Here is a 17972-nt window from a genome sequence, read left to right on the forward strand (position 1 = left end):
GATTAATGCGAAGTTTTTAATGCCAGAAAACAGGAATTAAGGTCCTGTGCATCACCGCCTTACATTAAATAATACTTGTTTCAGTGACTAACCAGGGAACGCAGCTCTAGTCAAAACGTTTAGACATTTTCCACATTATAACAGTTTTACGTCTGATATTATTGCTTACGTTTATATGCATAACTAAATCCGTTTATGCCATTATAGGTTTTTATTTGTTTTACATTTTTACAGTAAAATCGACGCGTCTCTCATCAGCGATCCAATGAAAAGGTCGTCATCGCCAAAATTATTATTTATTTGCGTTATTATCATCTCACTGCCCTTTTTTTTTTTTGCATTTGCTCTCTTTCTAAAGCTCGTGACAGCGAGGGACTGTCGCGCCTCCAGATCAAGTTTCTGATCTTTGGGAAGCTCTTTTGCTGAAAGGGCGTTCCTTAAATCGGATCAAAAGGTTTTGAACTTGTTCAAAAAGAAAACGAAACTCAATCCGGTATTAACACTCATTTTTGAATGTGTTTAACTGTGTATCGATAAAAGAATGAATTATTGCTATTTATTTAATGTTCGTAAGTTGCGCCACTGAGTTTTTTTTTTTCAGTAGAGAATTAGATTTTTATATTATAAGTGTTTATTATATTAGACTATACCTACGATTGTACGTAAGCTTATGTTATGTAAGTGTAATTACGTAAATTAAAAAATAAATGCCTAAATTAATAAAACGTGTTTATAATAATTAATATCCTCCTCATTTCGTTGAAAATAGAAACAAAAAAAGAGTTATTTCATGCAACTGTTCGCATGAAGATACAGTACCTGATATATAAAAGCAATATAGCTAATTGTTTTATTTCTCCTTCAAAAGTTAGAACAAAAGATATATTTTAACAAAATGGGGCTAAATGTGTACACGAGCATTTAATGGACACAAGCAGATAAAAAAAACATTGTTCTCAAATAAACAGTTTTGATAACCCCTTTAACTTCATTTGAGACTGTCGAGACAAGTTTTTTTTTCTTTTGCACTTCATAGACTAGATCTAATTTCCTAAACATAGCGTGAGGAGGCTCGCCACATAACTTTATCAGTCTCTTAAGTTTCTGAGTGCGTCCTGTGGGACGACCCATTGTGATCATAATTCTCTAGTTAAACAGGTTTGAAGCGCGACATTACCAAAAAAAAAAAAAGTTTGGGCATAATAACCTCTCTCGGGTTTAGTGCGACTTCTCATTGGTCGCCTACACGCGCCTGCCCCGCGTGCTCTTATTGGTCAAAGCGCCACGCGACCAGCTTGAGAAGGGGGGCTCCCCGGCGCGTGCCGCTTTTAAAACCGACGAGTCGCTCTGAGACATCAGTAAAGAAATCCCCTTCACCACAGGTGTAAGAAGAGAAATCCTCCACGACAAAAATCCCGTTCCCTTATCCATAACCACCCACTTTCCTCCAAAAAGCACAAAACAACAACATGGATGGAATGAACGTGGACGGCGTAAGCACGGATACAAGGGAGGTGGTTGAACTCGACGTCCAGCATCCGAGCCTGGGGCGGGGGAAGGAGGGCGAGTACCCACCAGCTTTGGCACTCATGGCCAGCAGTGACCCACGCGCCTGGCTGGCTCCCGTGCAGGCTGGCACCTGCGCGGCACACGCCGAATACCTGCTGCACTCGCCCGGCTCGAGCGCGGAAGGCGTGTCCTCTGCGTCCAACTTCAGGAAGAGCAGCAAGAGTCCTGTCAAAGTACGCGAGCTCTGCCGGCTTAAAGGAGCCGTGGCTGCAGACGAGGGCAGACAGCGGGCCCCGTCGAGCAAAACGACCAACGTCGTGCAGAAACAGAGGCGAATGGCCGCCAATGCCCGGGAGAGGCGAAGGATGCACGGATTGAACCACGCGTTCGACGAGCTGCGCAGCGTCATCCCAGCCTTCGACAACGACAAGAAGCTCTCCAAATACGAAACTCTACAGATGGCCCAGATCTACATCAACGCCCTGTCCGACTTGCTTCAGGGCCCCGGTGCTAAAGCCGACCCGCCAAACTGCGACCTGCTGCCCGCCAACGTGTTCGAAGAGGACCGCTCTCCCAGAGGATCGCCGAGCGTCTGCCGGAGAGGCGCGGGCGCAGGTTACCCGTACCAGTACGAGGACGCGGCTTTCGCCTCTTTCATGGAGCAAGAGCTCCAGTCGCCCTCTGGAACGAGCAAGTCCGGCTCGGAGGCCAGCAAAGACTCGCCCCGGTCGAACCGGAGCGACGGAGAGTTTTCCCCTCACTCGCACTTCAGTGACTCGGACGAAACGCACTTGGAGATGCAGAGCGAGGACGAGCTGTCGGAACTGAAACTGCCCAAGCACCGCGCTTTTTAGAAGGCGCACCGACCGGACTGTCCATCGATCGTGTCAATCGCATATTTGGGCCTTTGTAATGGGTGGCTTTATTTATCCATTTGTTGTATGATCTTTTGACAACGATGTTGCTGTTGTGTCTGACGCCAATAGATTTAGTTGCCTTCTCGTGACATTGACCAGACCCCTACGCCATGTGAACTGCCGCGTGCAGCAGTGCCATGGGCTCGAATGTCATGCATAAAACCGTCTTCCGTGAACTGTTTTGACACGTGATTGTCATGGGCCTATTTTCATAGATACGATTGATTTTGAACCCTGTAAGAATTTGCAACTTCTAAAGTTTACGTGCACTTTAAAAACGGGCCACAGGCTTGAGAAACACTCTTTTGTCATGGAACAAGAAATTTTGTTGTGTTTATGTAGAAGTAATGCCAATTTGATGAATATATTTAATATAGCCATTAGATTTTGTACATCCGTTCGTTTTTAATATTTGATTCCAATGCGAAGAAGTTGTGTTCTGCTTCTGTAGCTGAAGTAAGCTATTTATTTCCGTTTGCCTTGTCATTTTTTGCGTTATTGAAAATGAGCGATTTTGCTACTCGTATGATTTGTTTTATTGTAGAAATAAAAAAAAAGGAAAAGTAACACGATTGTGTCTCTGTGTAATTGTCCTTATCTATTTATCATTACAAACTCTTTTTTATTTTAATAAAGTAATTACTAATAAGTGGGAACCAATGCCATTTCATTTTAATTACAGGTCTCACGTGCGCTTTATTGTCTTGAAACGTTTTATGGTTATAAATGATGTGTGATCAATCAATTAATAACTGCATTGTTACTGTACTGTACCTACACAATTTTTTTCTTAAATATTAGGGTGATCTTGTTAGTGATGCTACAAATCAAACCTTTATTTTTAGAAATGAACTTTAGTCAAGTTCAGTGTTTACAGCACCGTTAAAAAAAATTTAATTTTGCAAAGAGTGTTTTTAATAGTCATGCCATAGAAAAATTATTTGGTTCCGCAAAGAACCTTTTAATGAACAGTTCTTAAAAAAACATTTTTTCTTAATGTGAAAATATTCGTATCATTTAAAATATTTTTTTCCACTATACTTTTGTGGAATGAAAAGTCTCCGTGGATTTTAAAGGATATTCATGAAACCATCGATGCCAATAAATAACCTTTTTAAGAGAGAGCCATCTTCTTATAAACACTTGGTTATTTGGTTGTTAATTTCACATTATAGGCTCCATGGATCGATGAATTGTTTTTTTAGTAATTAATTAAAACAATTTAGTTTAATATTTGATTTTATTTAATTTTATTTACCTACAAATTATGACAATCAGATCATGCAATGCACTATAAGAAAACAGTCAGTATACAATGACACATTGCATGAAAATGGGCTCTATATATATGTGTGTGTGTGTGTGTGTGTGTGTGTGTGTGTGTGTGTGTGTGTGTGTGTGTGTGTGCGCGCGCGCGCGCGTGTTTTATTTAGCCTGTTCATTCTGTTCAATCTATTTATTTCTCTTTCGAAGTTTTACCTAGTTGTCAAATAAACTGTAAACGCATTATTTAGGCTGCATTAATAATATTGCTTGTGTTTCAAACAGCTAATTCAACATCACGAGAAAACGTACGCGTATTTAACCAGCTGGCGATTTCTTATAAATTTCTTATGATTTAAATCGTACATAATAGCCAATGCGAAAAACGTAGAGTGTAATTTTAGAAGTGCGTGAACAACGCAGCGTCTTAAGAAAACTTCATTCAGCTGTTCGTTCCGCGGTTGCCTTAAAATGTTCGCTTTAAGTCAGATGTTAGAAGCACTTCTCTAAAGGCGTTTAACTCATACGTTAAGGTTTTCTTCATGCTGGTATGCTGCCAGCTGCCCCCGTGCCAACCGTCAGCTTCTCTACCCTCGAGCCATGACAAACATCACGAACTATTTCATTTTGCCTATGAATGGCCTTTCGTGGTTTTCTTATCTACGAGCAGCCTCTTGTTTATTAAAGGAATTGTTTTAACCGTAATTGAAGCGTTTAATAACTTTTACAAAATTGTTGGCCGACCCGTGGCGCGGGGTGTTGGGTGTCCTCCTGGAAGCACGCGCTGTCAGCTGGTGAGCGCGACGAGCGGAGTCCCACAGGACCTGACTCGAGAGACTATACGCTCGCTCCGTGAGTCCGCCACACGCGCGCACACGCGCCCGCCGACGTGCACACACAAACACGCGCGCTCGTGCGTCTTAGACCAAAAGGGGGCTTACAAATAGCCTCCCTTTGTTGTTGTCAAATAACTAAAGACCTCTAAAATGTTTTTGCCTTTCCTTTTCAGGTTGAATCATTTAAAAACCTTTAAAATAAATTATATATATATATATATATATATATATATATATATATATATATATATATATATATATATATATATATATATACAACGTTAACATGTTCATTTTAATACTGTGGCTGCATTATGTTTGTTTATACTTTAAACACTTTTCAACAATGATAGAGGCAGTTGTCTTTAGGGGTTGAAGAGATAAGTAATGTTCCAAAACTTTTTTTTTCCGCTCCCTTCAAAGACTTCACTGGAACTGCTCAGGAATTATTAATGAAAGTGGGCTCCGTGTACCTGTTTTTTTGTGTCTCCACCCCTGCGTTTAACCAATCGCTTGAGCCGTGCATCTGCGATCCCTATCCAGATTAACATCGAGAATAATAGGCAATATCATGCACACGCTCGGCACGCTAAATTATTCACAAGCTTATCCATAATACCTTTATCTTCCAGCGAACCGCGCGACCATCTGCGCCGTCCTGTTACATGCGACCCTCAAACTGCAAACGCGCTCGAATTTCGCGCCCACGCGCCTGTAAACGGGGAGCAGCGATGCCTGCCAAACTGTGAACTAGGTGAAAAGTTTATCACCTGCATTTATAGTCACGTTTAGTGTGATTTTTCTTAGGACGCGTTTTCCCGCATCCCTTGCCTTATATAACGTCCTGTGGTCCTGTTTCCTAAAGTAGCACTTGATCTGTTGTAAGGGCATCTTTACAGGAGCCTTCAGGTCCGGCCGTCCGGCCTGCCTCCTCAACACGAAAATAGTTTGAAAATGCTACCAAACTCGAAAAACAGTCGTCATTTTGTCCACACGTTTAAAATAATCGCACAAATCTTTTTAAACAGCTCTTCTGTTACTTTGTTCGGTCGTGCACTTGCGGCATTTGAAAACAGGCCATTTAATTACCTAACCAAATTTAACCATACGTTTTCTCTTTAATCCGTAACGTTTTATGTAATTTTGATCGGGTTTTCTTATTTTGTTTTGTATGGGAAAAAATATGTGCGACTCGCGTTATGTGCGGAAAGCCCTTCCATATGCAAACCGAATCGATTTTATTTTTTGTACTTTATTTTGTTTTATAATGAATTCTAAAGCGTTTCTTGTGATTCGAAATATGGAAATCTGCTTAAACAATGATGGTTTAAAAGAGAACTATGGTTATTAAACAATGATTTTATGGTGCCCAGTGTCTAAAAAAATGTTCGATTCAATACAAAAGCGTTTAATAAAATGATGTATTAAAAAAGTATTAGTCTCTCGTGTCTAATATATTTTGTGTTTTAAGAGGAAACTGTCGGTTGACCCCCGCGTGCCCTTATATCACCGCGTCAGGGGCGACTGATACCAACCTGTTGCCCCACGGTCTTTCTTTTTTTTTTCCTTTTCGTTTTACTCATAAAGTATTTCTGACAACAGCTGGGAGACTGCCTGAGTTGAGGTTTCACATCTCATTAAATATTGAGGTAGAGCGTTGAAGGAAAAACATAAACAAACCCCCCCTCCCTTATGCAATGCGCGGTCTCGTAAAATCTTAGGCTAGTGCTCAACGGTGCTAGCGTGTTGCTTTTCAGTTTCACGCTAACCTTTATATACCTCGCAAATCCAAGATGAACAGTACGTTAGCATAATGCGAATCATTAAATACCTTTATTAATATGTTGTGTGCAAGTTGGAACATTGTGCTATTAGCTCAAACCTAATGTTTAGACATTTCACTGTTTTTGTTTGAGAGTGACAAAACAGAAGAGTAGATCAGTTTTTGTATGCTGTGAAATCTCTCTCTCTCTCTCTCTCTCTCTCTCCCTCTCTCTCTCTCTCTCTCTCTCTCACTCTCTCACTTTTTTCAGTTGTGTTTGTGTGTGAGGAGCTGGGAAATTGTTTGCTTTTACTGTCCTAGTTCCTCAACCATTTTTCAACGTGACGGACGAGTCATGAAAAACCACCATGTAGATCTGCCCAACCTCCGCCTCATTCAGCACCGGACGAACTTGTATGCGCAGCCTACTGAGCAGGTGAAGCGCCGGCCTGTAAGTGTGTAAAACAATGTAAACTGCCTGCAGAGCACATGCTCATTCCTATGCTTAGTTGAAAAGTGAGGTTCCTAAACTTCATTGAAGATAAGGGGAGTGGGAGGAGCCAAGGAAAGGGCTCGGACTCTCTGGGGACGCTGGAACAAAAGCTAAAACTGGGCCGTACTCTCCATCTGCTTCGAGACTGTAGCAACAACCGTAGAGCAAAACAGAAAAAGAGAGAGAGGGCATGTGGGGGTGAGGTGTACAAGGCATTCAAAAGAGGGGGAAAAAGAAGTGCAGAAATAAATGATAACTGAAATATCCACTGTTATATATAAATATATATATATATATTGTGATGGTTACAACTATGCACGATAGGCAAGTATGTAGGTGACTTTGTGTCAGATAACTGTTATTGTCAAAAAAGCATTTGGATGTCAGCTTATGGAGACAACGCTATGAAATATTAATGTCAAGTAATGTATTAGATGCCTTTGTTGACACATACACATACACCTGTGCATGTAGCACAGCTAGATGGTTAAAAAAAGCTTTGTGGCGTTTTAAAAAAGATTGTTATCTAAGCAAGAGAGGAAAATAATAGAAAACGTCACATGAGCCTCTGAATAAGAGGTATGAATAATGCATAGGCTTCCTGTGAACACTAGTCTGCAGTCTCTGATGATGCGTATCAATGTAACCCAGATAGCCAGGATTATTCTTGTGAAATCATAGATAATGTTATCCACGAACGCTCTTCACTCTCAAAACATGGGGGAAAAAGTTTTGGGGACAACGACGTTTCTGTTGAAGATAACGCAACAGTTGCTGATGCAATATTCAAGATTTAATACAAGTCACTCAGCAGCATTTGTTGCGTAATGTTGATTTCCAGGAAAACAAACTCTCTGGTTCATTCACTAATTCCTCTGTTAAACGTTGTTCAATTATTTGAGCGTTTTTTGTCGTTTTTATGGCTATTTTAAGAGGTTAGGGTTCACCCAAAAATGGATCATTAATTGCTCGCCCTCGCGTCGTTACAGACCTGTGAGACCTTCGTTCATCTTCTCAACACAACCGAAGACATTTTTGATGAAATCTGAGAGCTTTCTGACCTTCCACAGACAGCAATGCAATGACCACGCTTAAGCTCCACAGACGTAGCAAGGATGCTGTTAAAATGATCTACGTATCAGTGGTTCAACCGCAATGAAATTAAGCTGAAGCTTTTTGTGCGCAAAGAATTCCACAATACTTTACTCAACAATTTCTCTCCACCCCTAGCATCATTATGGAGAGTATTACAAAGCATGTGACTGGCGCTGAGCCTTGTTTACAAGCAGAGGACAGACGTGACGATACTCTTGGTAATGGTGGAATAAAGTTCTTATTTTTATTTAGTTTTATTTATCAGTTACTGATTTCATTATTAAAATGAACACTCTTGTTGTTTATGTCTTGCTGTAATAATAACACACTGGTTTATAGCACAAATATAGCATTTTACAATTTATTACATATTGTTATTCCTATAGTACTTTACCAGTAACAGCTAATGAACAAAAATGTTCACAAAAATTCGCTTTTTGCAAAGTAAGCTAAATATTATCGAAGTGCATGTACGTTTATGAATCGACCCCATTCACTTCTATTTTAATTGTCTCTGTTTTTGCAGTAATCGGCTTTTATCGCAACTGCTGTTCACTAAACTTAACGCGTTGAATCCGGTCTACCTTTTCTGTGTCTTTTTTATGCACATATTTGTACTGTTTATTAATCTGCAGAAAAACTGAAAGCATTAGCCATTTGTTAGCTAACCTTGTCCTCCTCATCTCGATGTCTTTCAGCACACCGTAAAAAGAAACTGAAAGGGCAGTGGTGATTCTTCACATCTTTGTTCCTCCTGTGGCTGCCCTTTTGTGTCTGCAAAATGTTCAAAGTGGACGTACCTGCACCAACATGAGGCTTCTTGGGTAACCATTCCATTCAAAGGTATACAATGGTGAGGCCAATTATATTGACGTTCAATGCCCTTTGAGCATCAGTTACATTCATTGTGAGGATATGGATGTGTGTGCATATGTATAGGAAACACCTAAACTGTAGGGGCATTTATTCTTTTTGTCGACTTCCTCATGGGTTGGGTTACGTCCAGCGTGCTGTTCCCCTTCCAGTGAACGAGAGGCTGTGGTAGTGAATGGTTGAGGTCAAAAAATTGGCTCTCGTAGTGCTGGAGGCACTTTTCGAGTCACACCTCAGAACATGAGGGGCAATTCTTTCTTTTAAACTAGCGGTGAATGCTTTGACTTATATAGATTACAAGGGCAGGCACAGAGAATGATTGGATTTGTGGTGTAAACCACATCTAAGACCCTCCTGTGTGGGGTTTTCTTTGGATGCAGAGCCAATGTGCAGGTCTGAACTTCATGATCCTAGAATTTTAGGCACCCATAAGCCAAATGCTTTATATGATTTTAAGTACTATTTCAGTCTTTTTACAAAATTTCACAAATATTAAATCACAAATGTTGGTGTATAATTAATTAATCACATTCAAAATGTGTTTAATTGCATCCAAAATAAAAGTTTGTTTACATACTATAAGTGTGTGTGCTGTGTGTGTGTGTGTGTGTGTAGATAGATAGATAGATATACACACACACATGCATTTTGTTTTTAATTTGTTTGTGTATAATTTGATATATATAATTTATATTCTATATAAATATAAATATTTTATGTGCAAATCTAACATATTTAGATCTAACGTGTTTATATATATAGTAAATATACAAAGTACATACACAAGTAAAATGTCAACATAAACGTTATTTATTATTTATTTTATATATTATTTTTAGTAATAAATAAAATCAGTCATATAGCATTTTTAAGAGAGTGTGTTGCAGTAGATAGGTTATATATTTTTTTATTTTAAATTGTTTTTCAAAGCATAAACTATATGTGTGCGTTTATATATACATAATAAATATACACTGTACACATATATTATGTAAAGAAACTTTATTTATTTATTTGTTTATTTATTTTGATCAGCCATTCTGTTGTCCACATCCCAATTATTATCTTTAATTTACATCTAGGATGATTTTCGTAAAAAGAAATTTTAAAACTTTACTAAGGAGTTTGCAAACTCTTTAAGAAAAACAGGGGGTTACACAAATGGTGTAAATCATTTCAGTTCAGTGTCCTTGACATCAGTACTTCTTTCTAAAGGAAAGCAAATAAACTGAAGTCACCTGGTGCGCCAGGACCTCTCTTGCCCCTCTCATCTCTCTCAATGCATTGAACTCATTTAACTCTGCCAGGTTTGGAGAGCACTGGCTGTCCCACCCACTCACCTGTGAAGGCCACGCATCTATTAAGGGACTCTTGCCCCCATTGTACAGTGGCTGCACAGATAGTGTTTCAGCTGTGAGCCATGCTCAAGGGACGGATACTGTATATTGTCAGGAGTTTTCTTGTGTTTTATTCCACTCTCCTTTCATGGCCGCTGAAAGCCTCCCCTAGTCCAGTTCCCCAGAGACCCTCACTCTCAGGTATCCTGTGGGTGGAGCAGAGGGGAGTGGGGCAAGCTGGAGGAGACAAGGATATCACTTTCAGCTGTACGCAGAGACAACCGTGCCCCCCACCCACCTTTTCTCCCTCCCACTCCCAATTAGGGATACATGTCCGACCCCTTTTCTTTTTTTCCTCCCCATTTCCATTCATCTATTCAGCACTCAGAGAGGAGCCTCTTACAATGGAGAGTTGTGGAAAGCAACTTTGCAAATCGAACAGTGTCAGGCAGGGCAGAGGGATGGAAAAGGTAGAAGACAGACAGACAGATAAACAGATGGATAGATAGATTGCATGCACACGTTCTTTGAAATGTAGTTTCTACACTGACCCGCTAATTAAAAACAAAACACTGGGATATACAGTCACACTTAGTTCTCTTGTTTCTGAGTAAGCTTACTTGTTTTTTGACAACACATTCTCACTTCCGAGTCATCACACATTGATCCTTTGGCATCCCTTTTTGACATACAGGGTACCCCTTTTGAGTGTTTTTTGATGAGTGGGAAGTAAGAATCTGTTGCTTTTGAGCATCCCTGCAATATGAGTGTGAGACACAGGAGTGGAGGGGAGGGAGTTGGTGCCTGCAGGGTGTACTTAGAAAATGTGACCTCTTTCTTTTTAGTATGTGCCCAACACTTACAGAGCAACTTCCTTGTTACATTAATACAGCCCAGATTCACTCACGATACAAAAGAAGCCGAATAATAAGTTAACCAGCCAGCAGGCGTCTTAGAAACTCAAGCCTCTCAGCACCATCACACATCATTCCCCTCCTCCAAAGCATTACTCAGCAAACCTCAGTGTTATTTTTAGCCACTATATAGCGAAGTTTGAAACTGTTTTATGCCATTATTTACTCGCCATCATTCCAAACCATGTTTTTTAAGTGATTGCGTTTGTCGTTTTGAAAAAAAGAAAATCCAATACATAGCACAAAAAACAGCTGTCTGGGAACTGTTGGGGGACCTCAAGGGGGTGCTGTAGAGTCTGTGAAAGTTTTTAAAAAATATAAAAAGGTTTAACAAAATGTAGTGCAGTAGTAAAATTTAAAAAAAAATCATTAAAAAAACAAATCACCATAATACAGCTTTTTTATGATTATTTTTGTTATAATTTTTTTTATTGATAAGTGCCATCACAACTTACATTTTAGATCATATCTAAGACTTTCACTACAGCCGGTTTATATTGTATAACACTGTTTTGTGCAAAACTGCATTAAAATGATATGCATTAATATTTTTTTGGGTTTGACAGTTTTAGACATCTTTAAAACAGTTTTTCTAGTTTTGAAGTTTGACAGTGGTGTATGTGTGTGATAAAAGTGGATAAAAAGTGCTGACTATTGTTAGAAAAGATTTCTATTTTGAATAACTGCTTCTTTTAAACATTTTATTCATTGAAGAATCAAAGAAAAATGTAAGTTTCCAATATAACTCATAACAATACAAGTCCTTACTGTCACGTTTTGTCCATTTAACACATTCTTGCCAAATGTTTTAAACAGTAGTGTATATTGTAACTTCTATTTTGACATTAGAACAGTGATAATAAATCAGCAGTACAATATTTTTACAGCCCCCCTGTTTTTTACAGTCCTGGAGAAGTGAAGATGATTGGCTGTGAATACGGTATCACATAGATCTGTGTTGATTGTTGTGGAGCTGTTTGTTCAGGTAAGCATGGGAAAAGCTCTCGCTGTCTCTCATACTTGAGCTCATCTTCCCTCCCTGCAGATTATCCCTATCCCTCGTTTTCACATCACCAGGCTCAATCCACATCCAGTGGCTGTTCTCCTGAGGGGTGCTTCCCCCTCTACAGATCAGTGCTGCCTCAATGCACCTGTCAATCAGTGGCTCTTTCCTCTCCCTCTCCCATCCTATTTCATGTTTCTGCACGAGATACATGACACTCCGTAGTTCAATTAGTCACCAACAGCCAAACTTTTAATAACTACGCATTGAAAGCTGATGCCAACAGACCCAAAAAGCATTGTTAAACAACCGACATGCAAAAAGAAATAATTGAAAATGCATTAGACTGGAAAACCAGCGCGTGAACTGACATCTTTTAGAAATCTCTTGATCATTATGAGATTATTTTTTATGCATACATGACATTTACAGGTACTAAGATCTACATTATTCTCGATGTTGGATAAACTGACCATAGTAGCTTTCTTCATGGGGTGACGATGAGCAGCGTGTCAAAACCTTTACCAGAGGCATTGCTCTTCCGTCTTGATGTAAAGACAATCGGTCTAGCTCTTCCCCCTCCTTGTTCTCCCCCCATCCAAAAGTGTGTAGTTTGAGGAAGAGCATGAGATGTGAAGGCTCTGCACTGCCAGGGAGACAGGGGCGAAAATAAAATGGCACGGCTAACAAAAGGGCCTGTATCCAGGCCGGGGCAAGCCATTGTCCTGTGCAGAGCCTGCCGTCGAACGTGAGACGAGCGGGTCCCCCCCTCCTCCTCCGCCGCAGGAACCTAATAGGAAATCAAAGTTCTCACGGAGAATGGGCCGGGCTCAGAGTTACCCTCCCTTGGGTCTTGCTGAAAGAAGAGTGCAGAAAGAGTTCTGGCAGGACCAGAGAAGGTTAATGCAGTGGATAGTCTTTCTGCTGCTTGCGTCCATGGCCCACACTAAACTCTCTGTCTGTCTGTCTGTCTGTCTGTCTGGTTGGAAAGATAGTTTCTCTGCCCGGTGTGTAATCTTGGAAACATTCTGGCTCCGTGGTGGTTTTTGACCTTCTGAAAGTCAAGTATGCAACATAATGCAGCTGTTATTATTGATAAATTAGTTTTAGGGAAAAGGCGTTTCATAATAAACTGAAAAAATTTGGATTAGAGTTGGACTTATTTGAAAAAAGCTTGGAAATAATTGGGAATTCAAGTGAATTGTACTTTCAAAGTTTGTTCAAATAAGTTCAAACTTTGGTATAGAATTTACTTTAATAATTTACTTAAAAATAAGATTCATATTCAAGATTTTTAGGATGCATTTTAAGACTTTTAAGTTAAATTTATTCATTTAGGAATTTATTCATTAAGTTGTTTTAAGAATTTGTTATAAAAAATCATGTTATAAAAGCATGCTGAAGAACATGATCATCAGATGTTACTCAAACCTGCATAGCTCATGTAGCTCAAGTGCTTCTGTCATTTATGCAAAAGGTGGGATGAACCAAATACTAAGACAATCTCACATTTCTTTTTGCTTTTTCTTAATATACATTGGCATAAAAAAGTGTCTTAAATTAGAAAAACTAACCATTTCTGAATATGAATGTCCATTTAAAGGGACAGTGAAAATGAAAATTCGGTCGTTATTTACTTACCCTTGTGTCATTCAAAACCTGTATGCCTTTCTTTCTTCTAACAGGTAAAAAAAAATATTTTAAAGAATTATGGTAACCAAAAAAAAACACCAAAACAGGAGCCCCCGGGTCATACAGTTTGGAACAACATACGGATGATTCAATGGTTGGACTGTCCCTTCATGTTGGTTTATGTCCACTTATAAGTCTTCAGGTGTGTCATAGGTCAAGAAGGAGGCTTGAGTGGGATATGTAAAACATCAGATGAAGGTACTCTTCTCATAAGATGACGGTGATAAGACATTCTTCTCGTGAGATAGAGGTGTTAAGATCCTCTTCTCTTCAGATGGAAGTGTTAAGCGGCTGTGTTAAGCTGCTTAAACACTTCCGCAGCCCTAGAGGCAGGAACCGGGGAAGGAAGATCACCTGAGGGAAGGTTTTTACTGTGACACAGCCTTTAGCCCCCCGGGTCTGTTTCTGGGTTACCCGCCAGAGAACAAGAGCTTTTTGCGGTTCAGATTCTTGGAAGGTGTTGGATGTCTGCAGTGTCACAACTAACAAAACCATTTGAAAACAAAGTGGCCCACTGAATGCAGCGCTGCAATGTGATCCCCGTCCCTTTGTGCCACAGTAGAAAATGTCCCCTCAGAAGCAAGGGGGAGACACACCATTTAATTCCTCTGATTTTCCCCTTTTAAGTGTATTCTTCAAAGGTGAACATGTTAACTATAAAAGAGCTATGTTACCTCTTGGGAAGAGTTAGATGTAAAGATGATAGACAGGCTGTGCCCATGTCTTATGGGTAGTGTCACACTCTACACTGGACGGCAAATGTTTTTTAGCAATTATTTTTATGTTTTAAAACATTTTTAAACGCTCAAGAGAACATAAGTAAGACTTTCTTCTCAATTTATTTATTTCTGCATACTATTTTATTTATCCATTTATTTTACGCTTTTAATGAAATATTACAATTGTGTATTAAAGTATGCTTTTATATATTTGTTCATGAATTTTTTATAAATCCATATGTCACCCTAGACCACAAAACTTATTCAAAAAGATTCCTTTATGACAAAAAAAAACATTAGGATATTAAGTAAAGTCCATTAAAATATTTTGTAAATTTCCTACCATAAATATATAAAACTTTTATACTTTGCTAAGAACTTCATTTGGACATCTTTTAAGCAAAATATATTTGCACCCTCAGATTCTAGATTTTCAAATAGTTGAATCTGCTAAATATTATCTTATCCTAACAAACCATACTTCAGTGGCATCAATCAATTTATTAATACAGCTTCCAGATGATGAGAAATTACCCTTATGACTGGTTTTGTGGTCCAGGGTCACGTGCATTTCATTACACTGTTTATTTGTTTTTTAATAGATGGTTTTAATATCATTCTTTTAATTACATAAAGAAGAATCTCAATTCTAAAACAGTTCTTGAAAACCATTAAAACCAAATTTCAATGGGGGATAGTTTATAAAGAAGAAGTGAGGGAATTTTCAAAAATTTTAGTCACATGTCTGTGTAATCCTTTGACTTTTCTAACTTTTAAGAATAGTATTAAATCCAAACTTCTTATCCAGTAACTTCTTATCCAAAGTCTTTCCGTGCATTTCCAGTACATATGATTATTTGTCATTGAAAACAGAGCTAGAGACCCGCGCCATAGTCTCCTATGCTGGAAACTGAACTGATGCGGATTAATTTTAATTTGTAGTCGCGATTCACGACAGAGGGTCAGAATCTAGAGGGTCACTCCTGTCCACAGCAAAATGAACTTAGGCCTTCCAACTGTCTGTCTGTCGTGACAGCGGTGCGACGGCTTATTCTCCTCTCCCTGTTGTCGTCATACTCCTGTCAATCAGCTAGTTAATTACTGCCTGTGCCCACTGTGTGAAAACCCATGTCAAGAACTTTGACCTCCTGGGCCGTAACCCCCTCCATCCCTGTCTACGGACAGAGAGGTGCTGCCACAGACGACGTAGCCACTGACCACCTGACGGAACGCACTGCTGGCCTTAATGGGCAAACGTCCACCTACGAGTGTATGTGTTACGCTAGAGCAGAGGCAATGCATGTCAGCAAGGTCAAGAGATAAATGTATGATTGTGCATGTGTGTGTGAAAACTCTTTGGCTGTTGACAGTGACGGATGGAGATGAAGAGGAGCAGGACTCCTGGGACTTAAAGCTAATCCAGCATCCTAACAATGGGCTTTCCTGGCGGGAGGGCTTTGACTCGCCGTGACTAAGGCAGGAGGCGGAAAATAACACACTGACATGTTTCATTAAGCTTGTTAATGCCGTCTCTGCCCCCGTCTCTCCTCCCCGATCCCACAGGCTATACGCCAGACATCCGTGTTTTGGAATGCGGCTAAAGGAAGATCTGATCAATCACTGTTTACCTAGGATTGAATCAGTAGACTGACTGGCATGGGAAGAATGACTAAGCTGCTACGTTTACGAGCAATATTTAACTTCAAAAAGGGGACTAGAAAAATGCAATGCAATTTGTACAATGCAATATTCATATGGAAGTTTTCTCTAGTTATCACACGTGTAATTGAGATCTCAAAGAGCGTATGTTTTAATGTAAGAAATCATGGATGCATTTTTTGTATGAGAACAAAACCTGCAGTCTTGTCTATCTATAGGTACCTTTACTTTCCCCTTGTGTGCAAATGTTTGTGTCCATTATAACATAAACAACTGATAAAACAGTTTCACGCAGAAAATATCAAAAACCAAATCTACTTCTGCTTTTTAAAATTATTGTACACCAAGCCACTCGTGAAACAACATTGCACGCAGTCAATATAACATATTGAAGCATTCTCACATCCATAAACACTTATTACCAGCTTGTCTTTTCTTCACCGCAGCCCAGATTAACCAGAGACATGTCTGCCTTAAAAGAATCTCAAAGAAAAACATACTCTCCACAATTCCTTTGAGGTAAATAATGTCATTTCCAGTGATCAATACCAACCTGGATCTGTGTGGAAGGCGAGAAAAAAACAGCCCGCTAAATGAATAAAGTGTAACACGAGAATGAAAATTAAAATGCCATCGCTTTGTGGCAAGATGAAAGGGAGAGTGTAAAAGAAAGGCTCTGGAAGCAGATTGGGTTAGGGTGCACGAAATCACATCACTAAAGACTTGCCCTCTCTCCACAAATTTGATCGCGAGCAATAACTGACGATTAAGAGCGCACTCCATGGGTATAAAGAGAAAATTCAAAAGTCCACTGTGACTATGGGGACTTGGCAGGATTGGATTAAGGGCCAGAGAAGGAAAGTGACCACAGGGGAGGCATACTGATCAGAAAGGAGGTGAAGAACACAACCAGCAATCTTTAGAAAGAACATTACAGCTGTAAAGAGAGCCATTTTAAAGAATGTATATATTATAGATATCTGTTTCTGTGAAAAACACAAAAGATGATATTTTGAAAAATCTGTTGGAAATCAGTGCTCACCAAATCTGTTTGGTTATGTTTGGGAATTCTTCTTTTTTGTGTTCTGCAGATGAAAGAAGGTCAGACCTAGTCATTTTGGGGTAAACCAACTTTTTATGGGTTCATATTATTACACCTCTAATCTGCATTTTTTAGTGGAAAGTAAGTTGCCCCATGTCCTATAAAATTGTGATAACCAATTTAACCAAACTTATTTCCTCTTCAGTATGCTTATTACTGATAGCATACATTACTGATATGTTATCAAAACATAGGTGTTCATATAGACATGTGACTGGTATCCAACATTGTAATGCTTTTAGTTACTGTGGTCAGTAAAAACACTTTTTTAGTAATAAAAGCTAATTTTTTATCTCTTATTTTCTCTTCAACAACCACATGAAAAGCATCTGGTTAAAAATCCATTTGCCACATATTATCAACATCATACAGGCTTTCACTTAGATTTTTTATTTTCAGCGTTTCAAATAGTCTTATATTAGCTAAAGATGTCTTGGTCAGGTTTTTGTGCTCCCGATATTGAGTATCTGCAGATACAAAATCCTTGTTTATTCCTTGTGTGTATACAGGTATAAATTCAAGTACATTCAAGTTATTTCAGTCCAACGACTGTGCAAATAGTAAAAGTAATATATGTAATATAAGCTTTTTCTCTCTGTGTATTTTTGTATGTGTACACTCTATAGATATAAACATGTTATTCACTCTAAACACACTGTGTGGTCATAATCATAAATCAGGAACTGCCCTAAGAAGAACCTGAGTGTGAATACAAACCAGCTAAAGTGGAAGAAGATAAAGGCACAATGTCGAGGCAACCAAAATAACCTGTGAACTCCGTGACCCAAAGTAGCCTAC

The 17972-nt window shown here is 39.1% G+C and overlaps 1 protein-coding gene across 1 annotated transcript; it reads left to right on the plus strand.

Annotated features, from left to right (window-relative positions):
- Window positions 1–1345: 1345 nt before the first annotated feature.
- On the plus strand, window positions 1346–2991 carry atoh1a (atonal bHLH transcription factor 1a). Its single transcript, XM_043246346.1, has one exon. The coding sequence runs from the start codon at window positions 1470–1472 to the stop codon at window positions 2361–2363; it is 894 nt and encodes a 297-aa protein (XP_043102281.1). The 5' UTR covers window positions 1346–1469; the 3' UTR covers window positions 2364–2991.
- The last annotated feature ends 14981 nt before the right edge of the window (window positions 2992–17972 follow it).

This window comes from Puntigrus tetrazona, chromosome 8 (assembly GCF_018831695.1).
Source record: "Puntigrus tetrazona isolate hp1 chromosome 8, ASM1883169v1, whole genome shotgun sequence".
Classification (NCBI taxonomy): Eukaryota; Metazoa; Chordata; class Actinopteri; order Cypriniformes; family Cyprinidae; genus Puntigrus; species Puntigrus tetrazona.